At 45.7% G+C, this 21169-nt stretch overlaps 1 protein-coding gene across 1 annotated transcript in view; it reads left to right on the top strand.

Annotated features, from left to right (window-relative positions):
* T265_09672 (hypothetical protein) overlaps positions 1 to 21169 on the top strand; it is a gene marked incomplete at both ends in the record, with an annotated part of 49142 nt that overhangs the window by 8246 nt on the left and 19727 nt on the right. Inside the window, 4 exons of the mRNA XM_009175823.1 lie at positions 3051 to 3268; positions 3354 to 3561; positions 5455 to 5526; positions 18035 to 18380. Of these exons, the coding sequence (XP_009174087.1) occupies positions 3051 to 3268; positions 3354 to 3561; positions 5455 to 5526; positions 18035 to 18380 (844 nt within the window). The remainder of the gene's footprint in view (positions 1 to 3050; positions 3269 to 3353; positions 3562 to 5454; positions 5527 to 18034; positions 18381 to 21169) is intronic.

The following is a 21169-nucleotide window of genomic DNA, read 5'->3' as shown; positions in this document are numbered from 1 at the left end:
TATAGATTCCTCTCAAAGCGATCAACAGCCGATTACCTTCTTTGGACTTTTCTTTGGAAATATGAAAAAACCTCAGAATCAAATAGGTTCAACGGTCACACCATTGATTGCGCACCAGTGGGGGGGGGTAGTGTCAACTGACTGAATAGTTCTGAGGACAGTGCTGGTTCCGAAATGCGGTTCGCTGTCGTCAAACCAGGAAGAGAGTATACGATTTTTATTATGTGAAAGCGAGAAGCCACATAGAGGGTTGAGCCCTAAAGTCGGAAATATTTCACAAAAACCGAGAATTCGCAACACGAAGACGACAATGGAGAGCAACACCCGGAAGGCTTTAACTGTTAACTCGAAATAGGGAACAGGGAAGGTCGTAAGATGTGTGAGAAACTATAGTTAAAAGATAGTCTAAAGTTTTGACCCTCCGGGGAAAGAATGTGGAGTCCTAGGGTTCAGTTCAACAACGAAGCGTGACCACTTGAGAGCAGTATCTAGTGTTGTAGCGGTGAGTGGGGCGGTAAAAGCAATAGCGAAGGGTGACGTCACCGCAAGTTCTAAGGAACGCCAACCATGGTGGTACTTGTAAAGAGGATACGGACGAGCTACGTCTCCTCTATCTGCAAGACACCATAAGGTTCCAATGTGATTCGCCGATGAGGTGTATTGCTTCCACATTGGACTCGATAAATCGAAAGGGATTCAAGGAATACCACATTATACGTGCAACTCCGGGAGCCTAGAAGGAAAGCAAGCTTTTGGGATTGTCAAAGGGAAGCCATGGGTTTTATGTGATCGAACTGGGAAAGATAATTCAGACAGACAGACAGTCCAACAAAGCCATCTTGCTGAACGCGGTCTACACATGCCCATACATAATAATGGGCACTGGGGAAGTTACAGCGTTCGGAGTTTCCCAGAAGTGGCTTGACGACGAGGGACTCAGGGAACTGGTGTAAAGTGAATTGCTCTGAAATAACAATAAAGTCGTACTTTTCCCAAGCATGGAACCACAGAACCAGTGAAGTTTTGTAACAGTAACGGACTGCCTTCTGGCCCTTATAATGGTCTCCAAGCGATAAGGAACTGCAGGGTCTGATGACGTTTTGTTAGTGGAAATAGGGAGACATTTCCGTGTTTTGAGGGCTGAGCAAGCTTGATGGCGAAAACTACCGAGCGAGAATTACAACGTTCTCCTTAGAGAATACAACGGCATCATGTTCTTTTGAAAAAAATACGTGAGACAAGGAACACCGGCGACGAATTGGACAAGACCCTGATGTGGGCGATTTCGTGATGCAATTGTGGCTAGTCCTTTTTTGCTTCTTTTCGCCACACAAGCTTTAGAGACGTTTCTTTCAGCAGGAAAGCNCGAAATGAGAGGACTTAAAAGGGTTGGGTGCTGATCGCTTAAAAACGCTTTGTCTAGGAATGCTTTACTGCGAACTGGAAATCTAAGGTTCATATGAACGTTGACAGTCGACTGTGCTTGAAGTAATTCAATGGTTTAGATGCGAACTTGCTGACCGGAAGGTCCGTATTTCGAACTCAACCCCGATGTCTCGACTGCTCGAGGCTTGGACGACCTTGTACTTCTTGTGGATGGCATGACAGCTAGGCACCGAAAGGGCATTACAGTTGAACGATTATCATTATTATCGTTGTTGTTACTGGGCTTGTCATGCAAAACCCACTTCGATGCAAACATTTTGGCTGTGATCAGACTAATACCATAACAGTCGTTACTTATGCTGTCTGAGGCTTTTTTGAAGGCAACTCTGTCCAACGAGTGGGGCTATACATTCATGTGCAAATCAACACTATTAACTGGATATCAGCCGAATATCTCGTTTATAATAGTCCCCAGTCTGTGCAAAGCTAATTTGCCAAGGAATGCATAACTCCAAAAAAGTAAAGTTTGGTGCTCAAGTAGGAGACACTTGGCTACCGACTATGCTTGCCTGGTGAGACTCAGGAAGGCTACAATCGATAGTGGGCTTCCAAAGAGTCCTCAGCAACTTTGTACGTATTGCTGGTCATATCCTATACACCAATTTGTTTCCAAGGTTACCCTGTAGAGAGCAGACGTCGAGTAGCGTCGCATGTTGGTGAAGTACAGTCGATGATTTGAACTCAAAACACAAAGCATTACGATCACCTGATAAAATTAATAGGGCTCTCAAGTACACCTCAGTTCGCCGTTAGTGTTCGCTTCGTGTAGCAACTGCATGGACGGGCTGACCAGAGCAGGCTTTGGTGGAATTATTTCCGTTCGAGCAACCGCAGCGGTCGCTGGCGGCCATTAGCAGCTGTTTTCCGGCGGTCGAAGTCAAAGTGGAGATAAATATTACAAATAGGCACAGTAAATTAGCGAAGTACACTCATTTGCATGCTAATTTGGTTTTGATGGGAACCCTGCTGAATCTTTCGTTTATGGTGCTTTTTAGACGTCATAAACCAAAAATTCAGCTAGGCTCCAGGTGAGTCTCCCGTTACAATCCAATTAGCATGCAAATGAGTGTAAAAGTCGAATTTCGTGCAATTTGGGTTCAAGTAGAACGTAGGGATGATGGAAACTCGGGCACTGCACTTGTCCGACGAGCCTCAGGAAGGGCAAAACTGGCCGTGGGCTGTTGAAGAGTTTTCAGCAACTTTATGAGTAGTACATTACGTCTATACAGTGCACAGTAAACCTCTTTTCATGCGTTTTAAACAGACCGCTACTGCAACAAGTGTGTTTTTCCTTTCTTGCAATTTCAACTAATCTCTACCGGGTCTTAAGTTAGCCTTTTTCATCGCGCCTTAGTTCTTGACCACCTCCGATAAGTGATATCTCGAAAGAAGGATTCCTGTCCTGTGATTAGTTTCGTTCCAAGAGACAACTCGTTACTTGATCGCTTCCGAATCAGACTGTCCCACTGTCCTTATCCACGTATTCGGAGTTTTGTTTCCTATTCTTACTCTAGTCCGTACGTACTCGAGTGTGTACACGGTGTACAAATTCAGGGAGCCTTGGAAAATCGGTTTGATGTGTTTGTTTTTGCCATTCTTCTCAGGCTCGGGACGGAAACGGCGTTTTGGTTCGTGTCTACTCTCGTCCTGGCCTCGTTACCGAAGCTGGACGTGGTGAACTGGCCTTGGATACGGCGTGTCGTAGCTTGCCATTCTTTGGTGACTACTTTGGCGTTCGATACCCTTTGCCAAAATGCGATATGCTTGCGATCCCAGACTTTTCTGGTGGCGCAATGGAAAATTGGGGACTGGTCACATATCGGTAAGCAAATTCCATCACCCTCCAATACCCGAACGAGCCCATTCTGTCTGCGTGCTCTGCATTCATCTTCCATTGTCCTTTTAAGCGAGCGCACGTTGTTAGCCGAGAAAGACACCGCCTCGCCTGGTTCCAAACAGTCAATCGCCCTGACCGTCTCCCATGAGCTGGCCCATATGTGGTTCGGGAATTTAGTTACGATGGAATGGTGGACCGACCTCTGGCTTAAGGAAGGTTTTGCCACGTGGATCGAATACCTTTGTACCAACCACTGTTTTCCCGAAATGGATATTTGGGTGAGTTGTCTCCTTTGTTAACGCCCCCACATTTGAGCTGATCGTTTTCATATCCACTGAAGATCAATCTTTGGTCAGTTTTGGCAGACTGACGGGTTGGCGCAATCCTTTGTTATTTCCCAAGGACACGCAACCACTGAGGACTGTTCTCGACAGAGGAAGGGAAACATTTATGAAGCTAGTTTTCATCTCGTTCGGGGAACAGTCACTACAGATCACTTCTAATTCGCAGATTTGTTGGTAACATAGTCTGACGGGCCCTTAGATATCTCAGAGCAACAACTGATTTCGGCTGGATGTTTGCAGCACCACAAGTAGTAGTGGATCTTCCATGTTTTGTGAGTTTTGAGCTGATGTTCAGATCGATGGAACCAAAAGGGCCAATGACGTATGACTAAACAAAGGGGAATAGAAGTGGTTACACAAGTCTGGGTGTGATTCGCTTTCCAGGACCCAGTTCTCGGATTTTTTGAGGACGCTACAAAGTGTAGCTATGCCCGGGTGCCAGTGCTGTTTGCGTTATCAGTTCCTATTCAAATTATCGAAGCGAGGACTCCTCGCTCATTTGTGGTAGACCAGAATAGGGCCTTACATTTTCCCCATTTTATTGTTTTCCGCTATGAAGATTCATTTGGACTGATGTGTTTGGGTTACATTGGAACACTGATCACTGATTCTTCTTTGGAAGTAAGCACGTATGGTGTCCCTGGTGCACAGTATTGTTCTTTTTAACCCCTGTTATGATATCCAGATATCTTTTGAGTCTTCACCCTTATGTGTGAAAATACTGGTCTTATTTCTATACTTTGTTTCCACTCTTACCAGGGCCACTATAGTCGACCTCGGTCGACTTGCCTTTGGAGAATATAATACTCGCCAAATTCCTATTGTTCCTTGACTTTTATACCATGCGCATCCCTGAAATCCGAAGGAAAGTGCGCCTTGTAAGGCTACAGTGGAACTAAAGAAGTCCCTTCAAACAATTTACTACACTTCGCCCAATCCACCAGAATCACCCTCACTTGTAAAAAAAACTCAGTTGTAGCACCCTCTCGGTGCCTAACTGCCATGCTATCAGAAGGAAGCACGAGGGCTGGGATACTGTTAAGTGGTCCAAGCTTAGGCGGGGGGAATCAAGAGGCAGAGGTCGAGTTCGAACCACGGACTGTCCGGTTAGCAAATTCGCACTGAGCCATCTCGCCCTCACTTGTGCGCTACTGAGACTTCGTGAGACAGCATCCCTTAAGCAGAATGTTGGTCTGAGTATAGCCGATGCTTCTAAGTGGCACACTGAGGCCTTGGTTAGCGGATTCCGTTCCGCACGCAGTCTACGTTTGAATCTCTGTATAGATTTGTGAGATGTGCACGGCTTCTGAGTTTCAGTGAGAAGCAAATAGTTTGACAATGCTTTTGAGCTTTTTGACAGGCGCAGGTTTCAAGGTGAAATCCAGATTTAAAGACGCACCAGTTTTGAAGGCTGAGCGACAAAATTGACCCTCATTTCGCATCCTCGGTTGTCAAGCTGTACGTACTTTACAACTTTATGTGTTTCGCTCACCTTTAAAGAGACCACGACTCGAGGAGTTCGGCCGAAATAAGGACCCTTTAATCTAAATGTTATCTGGTGGACAATTTAAACTGGGTCTTTTTCAAGGTCTATCTAACTTTAAAGTATATTATGATGCGGTATTTTCGAAGTTCACAGCTAGTGTTTATTTCACCCCAAAGAGTCGATTTCACATAAAGTCCGTACGCGTAAACTAATAGAAATCACTGAATCAATCTAACTTTGTATGCTAACTGCTGTTACTCTTTGTTGACCAACGGGATGTGCACAACTATCGCTAACACCAAAGTCCACCTGTTTCTGCTCTTTTTTCCCTGGTTCCCCAGACTCACTTCACCTACGGCGAATTAGCCTGTGCGCTTCGACTAGACGCATTGGCCAACTCACATCCAATTGAGGTAAGTAAGTGATTTTTTTATAGCAAAATTGGTCATCCCCCGGGATGACCCATCCTAGCACACTGGGTACGGATCCACTCTCCACTAGCCTTGTATTATCGTCATCCGCTTGTAGGGCATATACTTGTGTTGGTTTTCCTTCCTGAGCTTGGTAAGGAATTTCAGTATCGGTTTTGTAGTTTCGATTGCCATCTCATCTTCCGTTTCCCCAGCTAGGGGAAGGATGTTCTTGAAATTCTTGTAGGCGGTGTGTTTTAGGGATCGTTTTTCTTAAGGACGCAACCTTTTTGCAGTCTATATCTTGGTAGTCTGAACGGAAGACACGTAAACAGCTGAGACTTTTTTTGGGGCGAGATGGCTCAAGTGGTTAGAGCGCGAATTCACTGACCGGAAGGTCCGTGGTTCGAATCCGACCTCTGCCTCTCGACTTCCCGTGTCTAGGCTTGGGCAACCTGGTAGTATCACAGCCCTCGTGCTTTCTTCGGGCGGCATGGCAGTTGGGCACCGAAAAGGCATTGCAGCTGAGTGATTGTCTTTATTGTTGTCTTGAGACTTCTTTTGCCATGAATGGATTAAACCCAGGGATCCCAAACGAAGAGTGATGAACACCAAAGAGGGACATTTGCTTGAATGACACTGAAGGACGCACTCTTTACGGTATACTCTTGCCAAAATCCTACAAATGCGATTTCTTTGTCAGTGAGCATTATACCGTCACCCGTGGGCTTGCTTACATAGTTTTCCCAGTGTGCGGTCATTTGCTCTATATTCGTCATGAAGTCGTACGCATTCCGTCACAAATTGAGGTACCGATTCCGCATTATCGCTACGAGAGTTGTGTTACGGGGAAAACTGTCAACGGTTTTATACCGTAACCACACCATCCTCACTTAATTTAACGTACGGAGCACGTGGCCGAGTCAGCGCAACCTATGAAGTGTGATCAATTCATCTATTCTGGGTGAATTATTTCTCCCGAATACCATTTGAGATAGTTCAACATTGCTGATCCGGTGTTCCCACCAGACTCGGGCAATGCTCCGAAGACATTGATGGTCAAACACTGAAAATCACTTGACATCCTCAGTGAGCAACAGCCAGGTTTCTGATCTATATAGTAATGTCTAGTCCGGATGGAAATATCATCTTTCACGTGACCACCGGGGATGATACAGCTGCCTAGGTAGACAGATGTCTACTACCTCAGTCGATTCATCCGCAAGCATGAGACTAGGGTTCGAGCCCACTCGGTCTTGCAGTAGCACTGTACACTATGCAGGTGTGAAGCTCATCCCAATCTGTTTGGATTATTTAATATTGTTTGCATTACCACAGGGTCAAATCCAAAAAGAGCCTTGTCATCTGAGTACTCGATATCTGTGAGCGGATGCCCAGGGAGCACTTCGACCCCACAGACATTATAGGTTGATAGTGAGTCTTCCCTAATTGTATCAATGACGAGGTTGAAGGGGAAAAGTAGAAGAGGATAGTCCTGTCCGACACCATTTGATGTGGTGAACTCAGAAAAGAGCTTCCCATGGACCTTCACACGGCCGCAGAAGTCGGCGTACAGCGCCTTAAGGAGGGCCAAGGATTTATGGGGGGCACCTTTGCTCCACAGACAGTGCCTGGCGGTCCGCAGAGCCAAAGGCAGCTTTCAGATCAAGAAACACAACCATTTTTGATTGCTGGAAGCAGTGTCGCTGTTGCAGAATATACACTATATAGTTGTGATGCTGCACAGATGGACGACTCGATATATCTTGGTTATTTTGTTGCGATTCGAAAGGTAGAGGGTTCTGTTCCATGGACACAAAATGAATTTACTAAACAATGTACACGATTTCAACAAATGAGAGAATGAAGGCCGTTATCGGAAACCAGTGGTCAAGGTAGCTCACATGTACTGAAAATGTCCCCAGCAGAGTAACATATTGGGATCCGTGATAGATTTTACTACATCAAACTCATCGGCACATTCTCTATAGAGCCTTGTCGATGCGAACCTCATCATAACGTCACCCTCAGCTAGGGCCGCTATTCTCCAAGAGCACGGATAGTACTGCCAACTTGTGGATGAACAGCATTTTCTTCCACCTCTTCTCCTTCTATCGTTACACTCATCTTCTCCCCTTGTCTGTAAGGTGCACGTTTTTTCCTTTGTTGTCCATATGCTTTACTACCAGCTGTTGGAGGGGCTTAGTCGGACAATGTGTGTGTAGGCTAACATGAGTAAGCACTTGTAATATATTTGTAACGTACTACTCATAAGGTTGCTGAAAATCCGTCAACAGCCCACGACCGGTTTCGCCCTTTTTGGGGTTCATCAGGTGGGCGCAGTCCCCGAGTTTCCGTCAACCTTATGTTCTACTTGTTTCCGGTGAGAAAGCTCTGTTGATCCTGGCTCGAAAGGTTATGACAATAGTGCCTGCGAAATCTGTCAGTCCGACGAAATAAAATCCCGGGATTCAGCAATAGTCCAGAAAGTTGACCATGAGACGGCCCTTTTTTACGAGCACTGTACGATGCTTCGTTAGACTTTGACTGTGGTTGCTCTATAACTGAAGTGAATTGAAGCTAGCTACCAACTTGACCGGGGTTCTGCTTCCCGGGAGGTGCGACCGTTGCAGGCCGATTGCAGTTGATTGTGGGAAATCCGGTTGTCCATCATTATCCTGGATTCCTGATGCTCATTGTGGGGATGTCTCTCATGTGTAAGTTCGAATATTAGAAAGGCATTGGCGTGGTGAACGGGTACATGGAATATCAGCGCAGATCGTGTAATTTGATAAAAATGGTTTCTGTACTAAGTAACCATAAATGATTAAGATCCACTGCATAAGAATAGTAAAGGTGGTGAATTTTAACGTAACAAAATTTCACTAGAGTTCGTTGGATATAAACCAGACCACATAGGTTGAACGTGATGAGGCTTGCGGGTACAGATCTAATATCTTGGTAATTGTTGATGTTATTTTTAGCCTCGTTTTCTATACTCCTTGGAACAAGGAGAGGTAAAGACACTAGTGGAGATACTAGTGTCATACCGGTTTGAGATCACAGTGCTTGGCATGCTTTGACCCCAGTCGGGGTGAAATGCAACCGAGCCCCTTCCTACAAAAAAATGAGTGGATTTGGATACACTAACCACTTCTGCGGTGGTTACTCAGAAACTATCCTGAAAGCCCGTTTTCCCTTTTCTCACTGACAAGCTCGTGTGCGTGCACCCGTCCTGCCGGCGATCCCAGACAGGCACTCACATGAATATTATCGCTCCTCTCTCGCCTACTGTTTATTCAATAGTAGTCAGAAATAATGCTCACTCACTACGACCACCAGACCTTCCCTTATTAACGCAGCCAAGCAGCATTGTCCGTTGGCAGAGAGCCTTCTAGTCATTTCCAGTGCCAACTTCTGCAGCCTTAAGCTGCTTCTCTCACGCATACGTCACATGTTTGGAATAATTCAGGGAATTTGTTGATCATATAGATTAATATTTGGCCATTGTAATTAATTCTATCTATTGACCGCATCAACTTATCAATAGGCAATCAAATCGTTTACGAGTGATATCAAACTAGATAACTCGACTGTTGACCTCAAAGGATATGGCGGTATTTTTGCGTTGTGTGTTCTAGCAAACTCTCGTACTCAGTGTGTCGTGCTGGACTTTGGAACGTCCGAATAGCATAAATAGTACGCTCGCGGAAGAAGGTAGCTGCGAACCGCCGGATCTATGCTTGGCAGTCTACTTTGGATGGACAATGGTATGAACAACGCAGACAGGCAGAGGAAAATTAGCTGGTATAATGTCCAAGTACTTTCCCATACAAAGATAAAATGGGAGTGGAAGTTTGTCGTGGCTTGGTACTCGACATATAGACACCAACCCAGTCTATCAGCCGCCCGTCAATAGAGGAATTTTACGTCGGGTGGACTCTGAATCCCACGAAGGATCAGACAACTAATGAGTCAACTAGCGCGAAGAAGAAGTGGGCGAAATAGCCACCTCATCATGTATTGATGATGTCTCCGCAATTGAAAGCGAAACCTGTTCAGTTTCACTACGTAGCTCGTCGAACTGATCAACGGCCGGCCAGTACACTTGAACTACTCACATTCCTCTCGACATTTAAAGAGTACCTACATAGAATCAGTGCAGCTAGTAACAGCCAGAAACCAAGCTCATCGAATATAATTGGATATCATTATAATTCATGTTCACATCAGTCTTGTTTGTACAGTCACCCTCCGTCATCCCACATTCATTCTGGTGAGTCCAAATGAAAGCACCGAACTCGAGTCTTGCTCTTATTAGGGCTCATCAGCAGTGCCTATCCGCATATCTGACGTGCGAGGCAGCTGTATGCCACTGCTCCACCGGTGCACCATTCAGTTGCTTCCTCCGCCCGTGTACTTTTGATATCCACTTGTTTCGCCTCCGTGCATGTGCGTGTGTCTTGGTCACTGATCTACTTACCCATGCGTGTCCTCGATACATCTGTTGGGTTTGTCTTGCTCTGTCTTGATATCCAGAACCGTCCTCGAAGGGACAACTTCAATCCACACCACCGAGTCAATCTTCCGCGTGCTGTTATTTGGTTTGTGGACATTCCTGCTGCACTGTATCGGTCAGTGTTGGCACCGTGACGACAGTTGAGATGTTTAATTTTGCCCATCTTCGTTTCAAGCTTTCAAATCCAACTCTCCTTTTTGGTTTTCCGGACTGTCTAATCTACTCGTGACTTAAAGTTTCGCAGGGAAACCTCAAGTGGCCCAAGTGGTTAGAGCGCGAATTCACTGACCGGAGGGTCCGCGGTTCGAACCCGACCTCTGCCTCTCGACTTCCCCTGTCTAGGCTTGGGCAACTCTCGACTTCCCCTGCCCTCGTGCTTCCTTCGTGTAGCATGGCAGCTAGGCACCGGAAGGGTGTTACAGCTGGGCGGTTTTTTTAGGGGAACCTCAGCACAGTGTGGGTGACCAGCGCATAAGCCACCGCGCGATATGTGCGCTTGAATTGTAATAGAGTCAGTGAAGAATGAAGGAACAACAGTAGTGCCTAGTCTACTTCGTCAAAAGAAGCGCTCTCATTCGTTTTTGCTCAGCTATTGGTGCTCAAACATTCCTTGTGGCTCCAGCACACTTGTGGGCTAATCAATCGAGACACCGTTGTTTACTGATCGCCAACTGGAATGCCGGACAGTCAAGCTGTGATATCCAAAGGGCGATCAAGTTGGCTAGCTCTGAACACCCATGTTTTTAATCCTAATTTCGCTATGAACAAATGGACTGGGAGGAATGTACAATTACATCGTGGAGAAGCCTATGCTAAGTTGACAAAAAAAATGGAAGATTGGTGCAACCCAGTTGTAGGACAACTCCAGAGCGATCCAACATCTAGCGAATCTTGGTGATTTCATTTCAAAACTTCGGATAAGTGTGTGGGTGACAAATTGATTCGCCCACCCCTCTTTCACCTCAGAGCAGCTACTGAATCAACTTTCAACTAGTGGTCCTTTGCGCTAGTGAACATTGGACATGTCAATATGCCTACCTCCAGGAGACTGGACCTTACCGCTGTGTGACAGTTTGTACAACTTCATGACCCATTTAAATAAACTGAGGAGTGTATATGTGATACCTACTGACTCTTATACAAGGGTCAATGAGTAGATGGATGACTAACACAGTCTCCTGGTTCCCCCTGTTGGGGGTTGGAACATGTGTGGCAAATTGCTGCTTAGAAAGGTAGGCTTTCTACCAGGTTTTTGAGCCAAAGGCTTTGGTTGGGGACCTCCCACATGGGCGCCCTGAAAGTATCCCAGCCAGTTTACAACCATTAATTGCGCACTTACAATTAATCTCTTGTCACACCGGTTGTCGTGGGGTGCCATCAGCTTGGTTTCCCCACTTGCTGTATACAGTGGGACGGTTAGGCAAGGACAGGCTACTGCTGACTCCATATATTTGCACTTCTCGTCGTCCTTACCGTGTTTCTAGCGATGTCTCCGTAGTCTCATTCTCAAAGACTGACGGATCCGTTCGCAGCTCATTGCTGCTAGCTGAAATATCTACGGTTGACTCGCCCGAAACGACTACAGATACTTCGAAATCACTCTTCAAACCCTTATGCTTAGTCCATCTGGTAGCCAGCTGGTCAACGGACCGCTCTTGCATGCACACTGAACTCACTTTCTGATGATGTGTGCTGCCTCTGCAACCAGATCCAAGTGCAGAAGCTAAACTTATCTCTCCATTCGTTTCCACTCGCTTCTGGTCATCCAGAAGCCACTGCTGCTAGTTCTGATAGGGTTACCATTGTTTTAGCCACTGAGCTAAAGGATCTGCGGTTGAATGGCGATAGTCTCCTCTGTGAGTCTGTGAGAGTCTCCAGTAAGCACGCCCGCGTGTTCGTCATGTTTGCTTGCGCTCTAACTGCTGCTGTGATAAACTCAGAGACAGCTTTCACAAAGCTTCGAGCACCTCATTGCGGCAGGCTAGGAGCTCGGATACTGTTATGGTTGCGGCTGGTATGAATGCACAAGTAGGTAGACTGCTGGGGCTCAACTGGGTGGTCGTATAAGACTGGAATGGAAACGCACAGACAACGGTGAATTCCTACTACAGCTATGTGCTATTGTTTCTGTGCAGTACCAACTTCCAGCACTACCAACCGAATCCGCCTGTGTACATGGTGCCCGCCGAATGCCAGCCATTTCTAATATGGTTGGTAATTGATCAGGTAGTTGTTGATCTGTTCGCCGAGCTTGGCAATTGATTTGCAAACGTTTCGTCACCATTCGAGGAGACATCTTCAGTGCGCTGTTGGTTGGGTAGTTCCTCTCTTCGTGCCTGCGTTTATATAGTCTACAGAGAGCAGTCTTTGCGCTGTAACCTGGATTCTGATTGGCCCGTTCTTGATCTGTATTGCGTCGTGGTCGGCTTCTCTGTTGGTTTGTGGCGTGCCTCCTATTTTTAGTAGCCTGCTGTTCTATTGATTTCTTCTTTGAGTCCTTGTCCGGCCTCGGGTTCTGTGGTTCTGGATTTCCTTTGTCCTCAGAGGCTGGTAGGCAGGATCAATCTCAATGTGCCTGTTTATTGCTCCACCAGTGGAGTACCACGCCTCCATGAACTCGCGTTCTTTCTTTGTTCTTGCTTGGCCCAGTATTCTGACGTTATTCCAATCGAAATGGTGTCCTTCCCCATCTTCGTGTGCAGAGATGAGAGAGAGTTGGTCATGTCTCTTGGTGGCGAGCTTATGTTCGGTGATTCTGGTTGACAGTTTCCTCCCTGTTTGTCCCACGTAGTGTTTTTCACAATCATTGCATTGAATTTTGTAGATTACATTTGTCTTTTCCATTGCATTAAGTGTCCCCTTTGGTTTTGATAGTACTCTTCGCAGCGTGTCAGTCGGTCTGTGGGCCACTTTTATGGCATGCTGTTGTAATATCCTGGCGGTCATCTCCGAAATGTTTTTGATATATGGTAATGTGATTGTTTTGCTTGTGTTTCTGGTTGTCGCGTTGGTTGAATTGCATTTTCTCAGAGATCTCCAGACGAAATTCCTTGGGTAACCGTTCCTTTGAAAGATTCTGTATAGGCGTTTCTCTTCTTTTACTTTAGATTCTACTGTGTTGCAGTGTGTTTCAATTCGCTTGAATAGTGTCCGGATGCAGCTCTCTTTGTGGCAGTTTGGGTGGTTGCTGTGGTAGCTCAGAATTTGATCCGTGTGCGTAGCTTTTCTGTAGACTTCCGTTTGCATTTGTCCGTTCGGCAACCTTGTGACGAGGACATCTAAAACCGCCAGTTTGTTGTTGTTTTCTTCTTCCATCGTGAACTTGATGTCATCGGAGACACTGTTTATCAATTGGATTGCTCGTTGTAGTTCTCTCTTCTTGATGATGACAAAAGTGTCGTCTACATAACGTACCCAAAGCTTCGGGTTGATGTCCGGCAACACGGTCCTCTCCAGTTTTTGCATTGCGATCTCGGCGATGAACCCTGAAATTGGGGAACCCATTGGTGCTCCTTTCAATTGTTCGTAGTATTCACCGTTGAATTCGAAGTACGTGGTCAAACAGAGGCTGAGCAATTCACATATGTCTTCCTTCCTTAGAGGTCCACTGGGAGGTCCATGACTGTCCAGTAGTTCAGCGACTGTTGTCTTTGCCGAGTGAAGGTCCACTGATGTGAACAGTGAGAAGCTGAGAAGCACCGGGGTTCTCATCTTGTGTTGTTAATAATGATGATGATATATCCCGTGGTTTTCAATTGGGTTGATATATGGATAACTTCTTGACTACTCGAATCACCCCACTGGCCATAACGTAGCTCTCCGTCAGGTGTGTGGTGTAAGCAGTTGATTCACATGCTAAAACGTGTTATCAGCCTGTCTATTCCTGGAAATGGCTGATACTATGACGCCGCATGTCTCAGAGTCTCGGTTGCCACTCGGCAATGCTAATTCGCTCACTTAGGTAGACTAAACAGCGCACGCCAACTTCATCCGAGTGGAACCACGCTTTTCTGTACGAATATCAAGAGAAAAATGTGGACGTATTTGATAATGTTCTATTCCTGTTTCCTCCAAATCCTCTGGGTAGTTTCGTTGCTATGGTTTTTCATTGAGCGTACCGAGTTGTGCCGCCTGGAGTGGGAAACTAGGTTGTTGTTCCCGTCCATCTGTGAAGCAAAACGCGCATAGTAACAACACCAAATGACCTCGCCACGGACACATTTGTTCATTGTTATGGGATCTGAGCGAAGATTTCGGTGCATACCAAACATTTTCATCGACCTTGACCCCATACTGTTATTGATAAGACAGTAGTAGTAGTGAATTTATGGCAGTTGGCTCCATCAATAGAACAAAACAGCGAGTGAATGTGCGATCACTGTGCCAGAAATGGCGATAAGGTGGGCGAAGCAGACCGATGCTAAGAATGTTTGTACTTTAAGCCAGTTGATTCTAAAATCCAACCTGGGGACATCCTGGTGTACACTTTGCAGAACATTAGCTTAGAATTCGTTTTTGTATGAAGGTCGTGTGCACCTAGTACACTCTGTCCTGTGTTTCTATTCTGTTGGGCAACTCATAAGTTTGTATTATGCCCGAGTATAATGATAGCAACAGTGGTTCAGCTATAGCACCCTTTCCTTGCATTTACTACTTTAAATTGTAGTAGCCCTGGTCCCCGGATTCTCCTGTTGGTCGAATGTCACATTTACTGTTTCACGCAAACTGTGTTTTAATTGTCCCCCATCACCATTCCTGATCACGATTGTATCTGAGAACTGATTTACCATAAGTTGAAGGTTGAATTCTGAAGTGGATTAACGGTGTGTACATAGGATGCGTGAAAAAGACACATCAGGGGTTGGACGCGGACAGGAGATATCGTAAAGCATAGAACTACCAGACTACATTTTTATTCGTATATGAAGGCAGTATAAGGGACTGTCATATGCTATTTCTGAATCATGGGTGGACGTGTTCAACAGAGGTCTGGTATCTCTTCACATTCCCTGACGCTACTGGGTTATAGTCAGAAGACAAGAATGCGACCAGAGGGAACTGTCTATTAACGCAATTACAAACTTCTATGTATATGATTCACTTGTGACCGTATTTGATGGTCGACCCACTGCCAACCAACCAGTGTGTCTCCTACACGCCCACACCGGTTCTCGGTGGTTGTCCCTTTGTCTCGGTTGATCATAGATGGCTATCTGTGCGCTTGTGTACGGGCTGCCTTGGTCATGGAGTGAGCGTGAACTTTCTGTGTCCCATATTGACCTTTCTCCGGCACATGGTGAAATCGGACGTGATTCAGACGTGTGGGTGTAATCGCACGACCCTGTTTGACATGATTGTTCCGCTGCACAGTAGGCTGTGCGCAACCGTATGTCAACCTTGATCGATTCTTAGAATTATATGTTTGGTGCCCTGTGTCCTGATTAGTTTCAAAAAAGTAAGGAAGTCGAAAACCAAGTGCATTTTCATCGTCCATGATTGCAACAGCCCCTGGTTTTGTAGGCCAAAACTCACTTTCCCCAATCTTCACCAATTTCTCTTCTTCGTCCTTCACGGAAGACGCAGTTTCCCGGTGATGTCGCTTGAAATGGTCCAAGTGGACTAAACTGATTCGGAGTCACTGATTTCATACTGTGGGAGCGATACAATCGCCATCCACCCCGCTTCGGCCACCGGTACTCCTCATTCAAGCTAGCGTTCTACGTAGTACTCAATGATCAGTGTACAGTCGCTTCGTATGTGCACCTAGTACCATGTTCTGTCTGTCTAATTCTCTGACTGCATCATATTCCTCCTATTACTTTCGAATTCCCACAAAGCACCTGCTTTATTCGATATGCCACCAATCCATATGACTTTACACCACGGTGTTGCAACCCGAATCTGTCCCAGCTAATGGCCGGAGCTAAATATATGGTGATAATTTTTATTGCTGACTTTATTCTTCTGGCATGTAGGGCATTGTAAGTCCAGTTGTGGGCATCTAAAGCCCTACAAACCAAGGTGGAAACAACAAGGAGCTGTGTCGACTGATTTGAAGAACTGAATATAGTAATCGTTCTGTGGCAATCAGGGACAGTGTTATACACGGGGCAAATGAACTTGCGGTTCAGAGAAGCGGTATTTTCAGTGTGCTGTCTCAACTTTGTTATACTTTTATATTTTTGTAATGCACTACTCATAAGGTTGTTGAAAACTCCTCGACAGCCCACGACCGGTTTCGCCCTTCTTGGAGCTCATCAGGTAGGCGCAGTCCCCGGGTTTCCGTCAACCTTATGTTCTACTTGAAATCAAATTGCGCGAAATCAGCGAATATACACTCATTTGCAAACTAATTTGGCTTTTCGAGAGTCTCACCTGAAACCCAGCTGAATCTCTCGGTTTTGATGTTTCCAGCTGTCGTCAAATCTACTGTCACAGGAATCCACCGTGTTTTTTGCTAACTTGGTGGCCTCAGCATTTCACTTCTTAGACTTTCCGAACTCCAATATCCTAGCAAAGACAACTATTTCAGAAATCTGGACGCTAAAAATCCCATCGATCATACGCTTGACCTGTGGCTCACTCCAGACCATTGAGCCTTCTTTTCGTTCGCTCCCCTGACATTCCTATGGTTAAGTTACGCCATCGTTAAGGATACCGAATAGAGCAGATGACAATGTCACGAAAAAGTTGACATTGCTGGGGAAATAAGCATGGTTTGTAGAGGTGTTAGAATGTTTATTTGTTTTAGTCGTAGCAGGTGAATTTTTTTTCGATGTTTTGATTTTGTGGACTAAAACTTGTGTGGGTGATGTATCTGTTAGTCGGCACGGGCCAGTGTGGGCGAGCCTTCCATCAGCCAGTAGCACCTAGTGTGTAACTTTCAGCCACTAGCTCTATCAGGAAGATCAGCTTCCTAAAAGCAGCCACTGAATGCCCGAAATCTACCGAGACTCTCAGCTCCGCCAGATGTTAGCCAGACAGACAAAACCCCCTCAATATGCAGCGCGTCACAGCCTTGTATCAAACCCAGACAGCTAGCGTCAGTGCTGATCAAGGTCAGACAACGCCCCCTCAATACGCAGCACGTCACAGCCTCGTACCAAAGCCAGACCGTGTGCACCAGCATTGGACTAAGTTCAGACAGTGTCCTTCCAATAAATAGCTTGAAACCGTAGTACTTTTCGCACTCGCTTGTTTGGAATATAGCTGTTGTGTTCCCTTCTGTGAGTCTTTTTTCCGGCACTAGGCGCTGGAACGGGTCGGCAGCAGATATCACAGATTGACGAATCAGCAGATATAACAAGCTCTCAGGTCAAGTGTCTGGAATTGAGGTACCCTTCTGAGAATATGAACCAACATGAGTCCATCGGGATTTCGTCCTATAGGTGAAGTCAATGTATGCCGAAACCTCGAGAAGTACTGTACGGCCGCTTCACCCCTACAGTAATCACCAGTAATGTGTGCCTAACGAATCCGCACTCAATGTCTTAGCAGCCCTAAGGTGTCATGCGTTGGTCGAATTCTCCGGTACCAATCATCTGTGTCAGCGTTCAGTGTATCTAAATAGCCCAACCATTTGCAAAATGCGAGTCGTTTGCCCAGGAAACAGAGCGTTCGTTTCAGCTATCACTTATGATACCAAGTAGCAAGACCACACAACATAATTTCTCTGTTGTTGAAACCGCGTATCCTTTCCATGTGCGAGTTAATCATGGTACGGTCGTCCGCTCCTGGCCACGGGTTGAGTTGAACTGTATGAAAATTTATTGGTTCGGAGGCGATGTACGCAATGAGGGAATCCCAACAAGGTGTTAGCCAATTGTTCATTTAGGTCAGAGTGAGTTGGCAGGATGAGATTCGAACTCCTCTAACTTGCCTTATCTAAGTAGTCAGAATTGTCTTAGCGCACTACCTCGAAATCACAATCCCACCGAAACTGAATATGGTTATTTGTGTCTCCTCCTTTACTTAATTCACCTTGCCTCACAGGTCGAGGTCAGCAACCCGGATGAAATCGACGAGATATTTGACACCATCTCCTACAGCAAAGGGTCCAGTCTTATACACATGCTCCATGCCTATCTTGGGGACGAAGCTTTCCGTGCTGGACTCTGTTCCTATTTGGCGAATCATGCCTACGCAAACGCGACAACCGAGGACCTGTGGAATGCCCTGGGGTCCGCTTCCGGCCTTCCGGTTGCTTCGATTATGCGACCTTGGACACAAAAAGCCGGTTTTCCGGTAGTTTCGGTTGAACCTTTTGAAGTACAAGACAAACACATCCGGGTGAAGTTGGAACAGCGTCAGTATCGACTGCCGTCAAACTCGCCGAACAGTAAGTTCCGTCTGTAGCTGCAGGTGAACTCGCTCAGGATTAGAGGTTGTTTCGGTTTTATACAACTTCTCTTTGTTTGCAGTCGCAGTCACTTGTTTCTCTGTTGGACAACTTTGGTTTCAATTCAGTACGTGTAGTTTTTAGGAGAAATAAGTTCACTGCACATACCACTCCACTGTGTGCGGATTTTGGAGTACCTATCCACACGCTCCTTGGACTTCTACAGTTCACGAAACCTCAAAACCCCGACTAGCCTGAATGGTTTGAAGCTTTGGAACTGTTCTTACATGGTCCATGTTTTCAGTCGTTTTAACGGATTAGTATTGACTATTTCTCTCCTACTTTCTGTTTCAGTTTGCTTTCCAGCTAGTCACATTTGCTTGCTTCACAGTTGAACGCGTTCCAAATCTGTTCATTGTGATCTGCTTAACTTGCTGTCAGCACTGTTATCCGACTTTCGAACTAACATGCTGAAACAACCACCGCATATATCTAGCTTTGAAAGACCACCGTGAAGTTTTGGAAAGTATATGTAGTACCTGGGTGGAACGGTTCCAAATGACGTTCTTGGGTGTTAACTTTGGTGTTTGTCCGAATTCCTAGGCACACCTGTTCATCTCTCTCCGTTTTATCAACTGCTTAGTTGGTTTTAATTCCATAAGTCATAAAACTTGGAACCTCGTGTCCCTAGTAATGATAATAATACAAATCGTTCATATCTAACACCCCCCGGTACCTAACTACGGTGCCACCCGAAGAAAGCACCTGGGCTGAGACACCGCTAGATTGTCTAGGTTAGGTCTGGACTAGTCGAGATTCAGAGGGTAGGTTCGAACAATGACCCTTCCAAGAAGTAATTTCTCGCCTTAACCACTAAACTATCTCGAGTTCCCGATGTATTCACCCACGCTATTGGGTTTCCTCGAAGATTAATGCCTACAAACAACACGTCATGATTATTCACCTTCAAAATTCCGGGCGAAACCCAGTGGGTACCGCTAAAGATTACCGAACCTCTGTTTGTTCTGGACTCCTTGACTTCTTCCTTCGCAAGGACAAAGTTTAGTAACAATGCAACAAACTAGTCTATATTTGTGAGGTAGTTTTTAGGGCGTCAGCTCGCAAGTCTATCTTGTGCTGAGATTCCACTTTTGGTGGATAATTTAAGTAAATAGAGGGTTCCATGCTGCATTCCGACATACGTTAACCTATTGGCCTATGCGTTCTTTTGACCAATTTGGTGTTCCTTGGTGGCAGCTTTACTCACGTGCAACGTGTTGTTTGTTGTCCAAACTGCATTTGTCGAGACATTTCACACAGTAAACGATTCTCTAGACCCACGATTGTAATGGTAATCAACTACGTTCTCTTACGTATGCGTTTATACAGCTTCTAAACTGCGCATAGTAACTCTAATGTGACTGGTCGGTAGCCGCGTAACGTGATTGGTCAACTTGTGTCCAATTGCCTTGCACTTCTCAGCTCTTTCGACGCCTTGTTTTTTCATTGGTCCTTTTCGTCGTTGCTTGCGCTATGGTTTTCTACTTGATTGGCTGATTGACAACCTATGTTTATTAGTTCTCTTAGAGTAGATTGATTGTCGTTTGGTTTGGTTTTTCACGTTCCCCAGAGTCTGTACAGTTCTTTTATTCTCGAGGGTACTAGACTGGTTTGATGTCGGCATATTGGTTGGCTGATTTCTGTGTAGACAAACTCCTGCTCGTTTTTTCTGGCATGGGCAAGTACACAATAGACTAATGTGCCTTCCTCTTCTAAATTAAGACAATACATTGTATCGTGTATTTTTGATGTCAAGATTGTATTCATGTATTCCAGCTATCCGTTTTTTAGTCTGACCAAAATTGTGCTTGTCGCAGTCATTACACTGAAGTATTCAGGTGACTTTTGTTCTTTTTATTGTACCTGTTTTTCCCTTCGTTCTCGAGAGTGTCTCCGGATGTGAGGGTAACTGTTATTCCCAGTACTCTTAGATCTTTTCCAGTCGGTTCGGTAAAGTTTTTGGTACCCATATGAGTATTCCTTCTGCTTTCTAGTTTTGTTGATAAAATAGCCTGGCTCTGATTCCACAAGGGTCTTCGATTACCTTTGGTAGCCATCGCTTTGGAGCATGTGGTGAAGTCGTCCTTCTTATGTCTTCCTCGAGCATGTTCTACAGGACACCTCGACCCTTCTGAACAGCGCTCGAACACGACTCCATCTTTGACAATTTGTGTGGCTGTTGAAGTGGTCCAGTGTCTTGTTGGGAGGTTCTCCCCAGTACTTGTTTACTTCTTCGTATTTTGAAGAGCACTGAGAACCTAGTTTGTTGAAACCAACTGTGTTTATTTGGCTATTTGGAGCCTCCATAATAACACGATGAAAGTAACACTGAACAGCCACAAGACGCAGACCTGAATTAGCGGCCCCGAAACTTCTCATACCCTAGGTTCGAACTACCATCGTTGCACCCTCGGCCGTACGTGGAACCACCTACGGCCTCGGAGGTTTACGACTGCATATGTTCTCTCAAGCGCCACCGAGCTCTCGGCTCGGATGACCTTCCACCCGCACTGTTCAAAGACGGTGGTGAAGTCCTCAGTCAGTGCTTGTCCGATCTGTTTGCTTGCATTTGGGAAAATGAGTCTGTCCGAGACAACTGGGGTGAATCGGTGATAATGCCCGTTTTCAATAAAGGGGCGCGTAGTGACTGTGGTAACCACAGGGGGATCAGCTTGACCCCGGTTGTAACGAGACTGTTGGCGTCAATTGTGCTTCGTCGCCTTACGGTG

Source organism: Opisthorchis viverrini (genome assembly GCF_000715545.1).
Source record: "Opisthorchis viverrini unplaced genomic scaffold opera_v5_296, whole genome shotgun sequence".
Taxonomy (NCBI): Eukaryota; Metazoa; Platyhelminthes; class Trematoda; order Opisthorchiida; family Opisthorchiidae; genus Opisthorchis; species Opisthorchis viverrini.
This window is presented reverse-complemented; position numbering and strand designations above follow the sequence as displayed.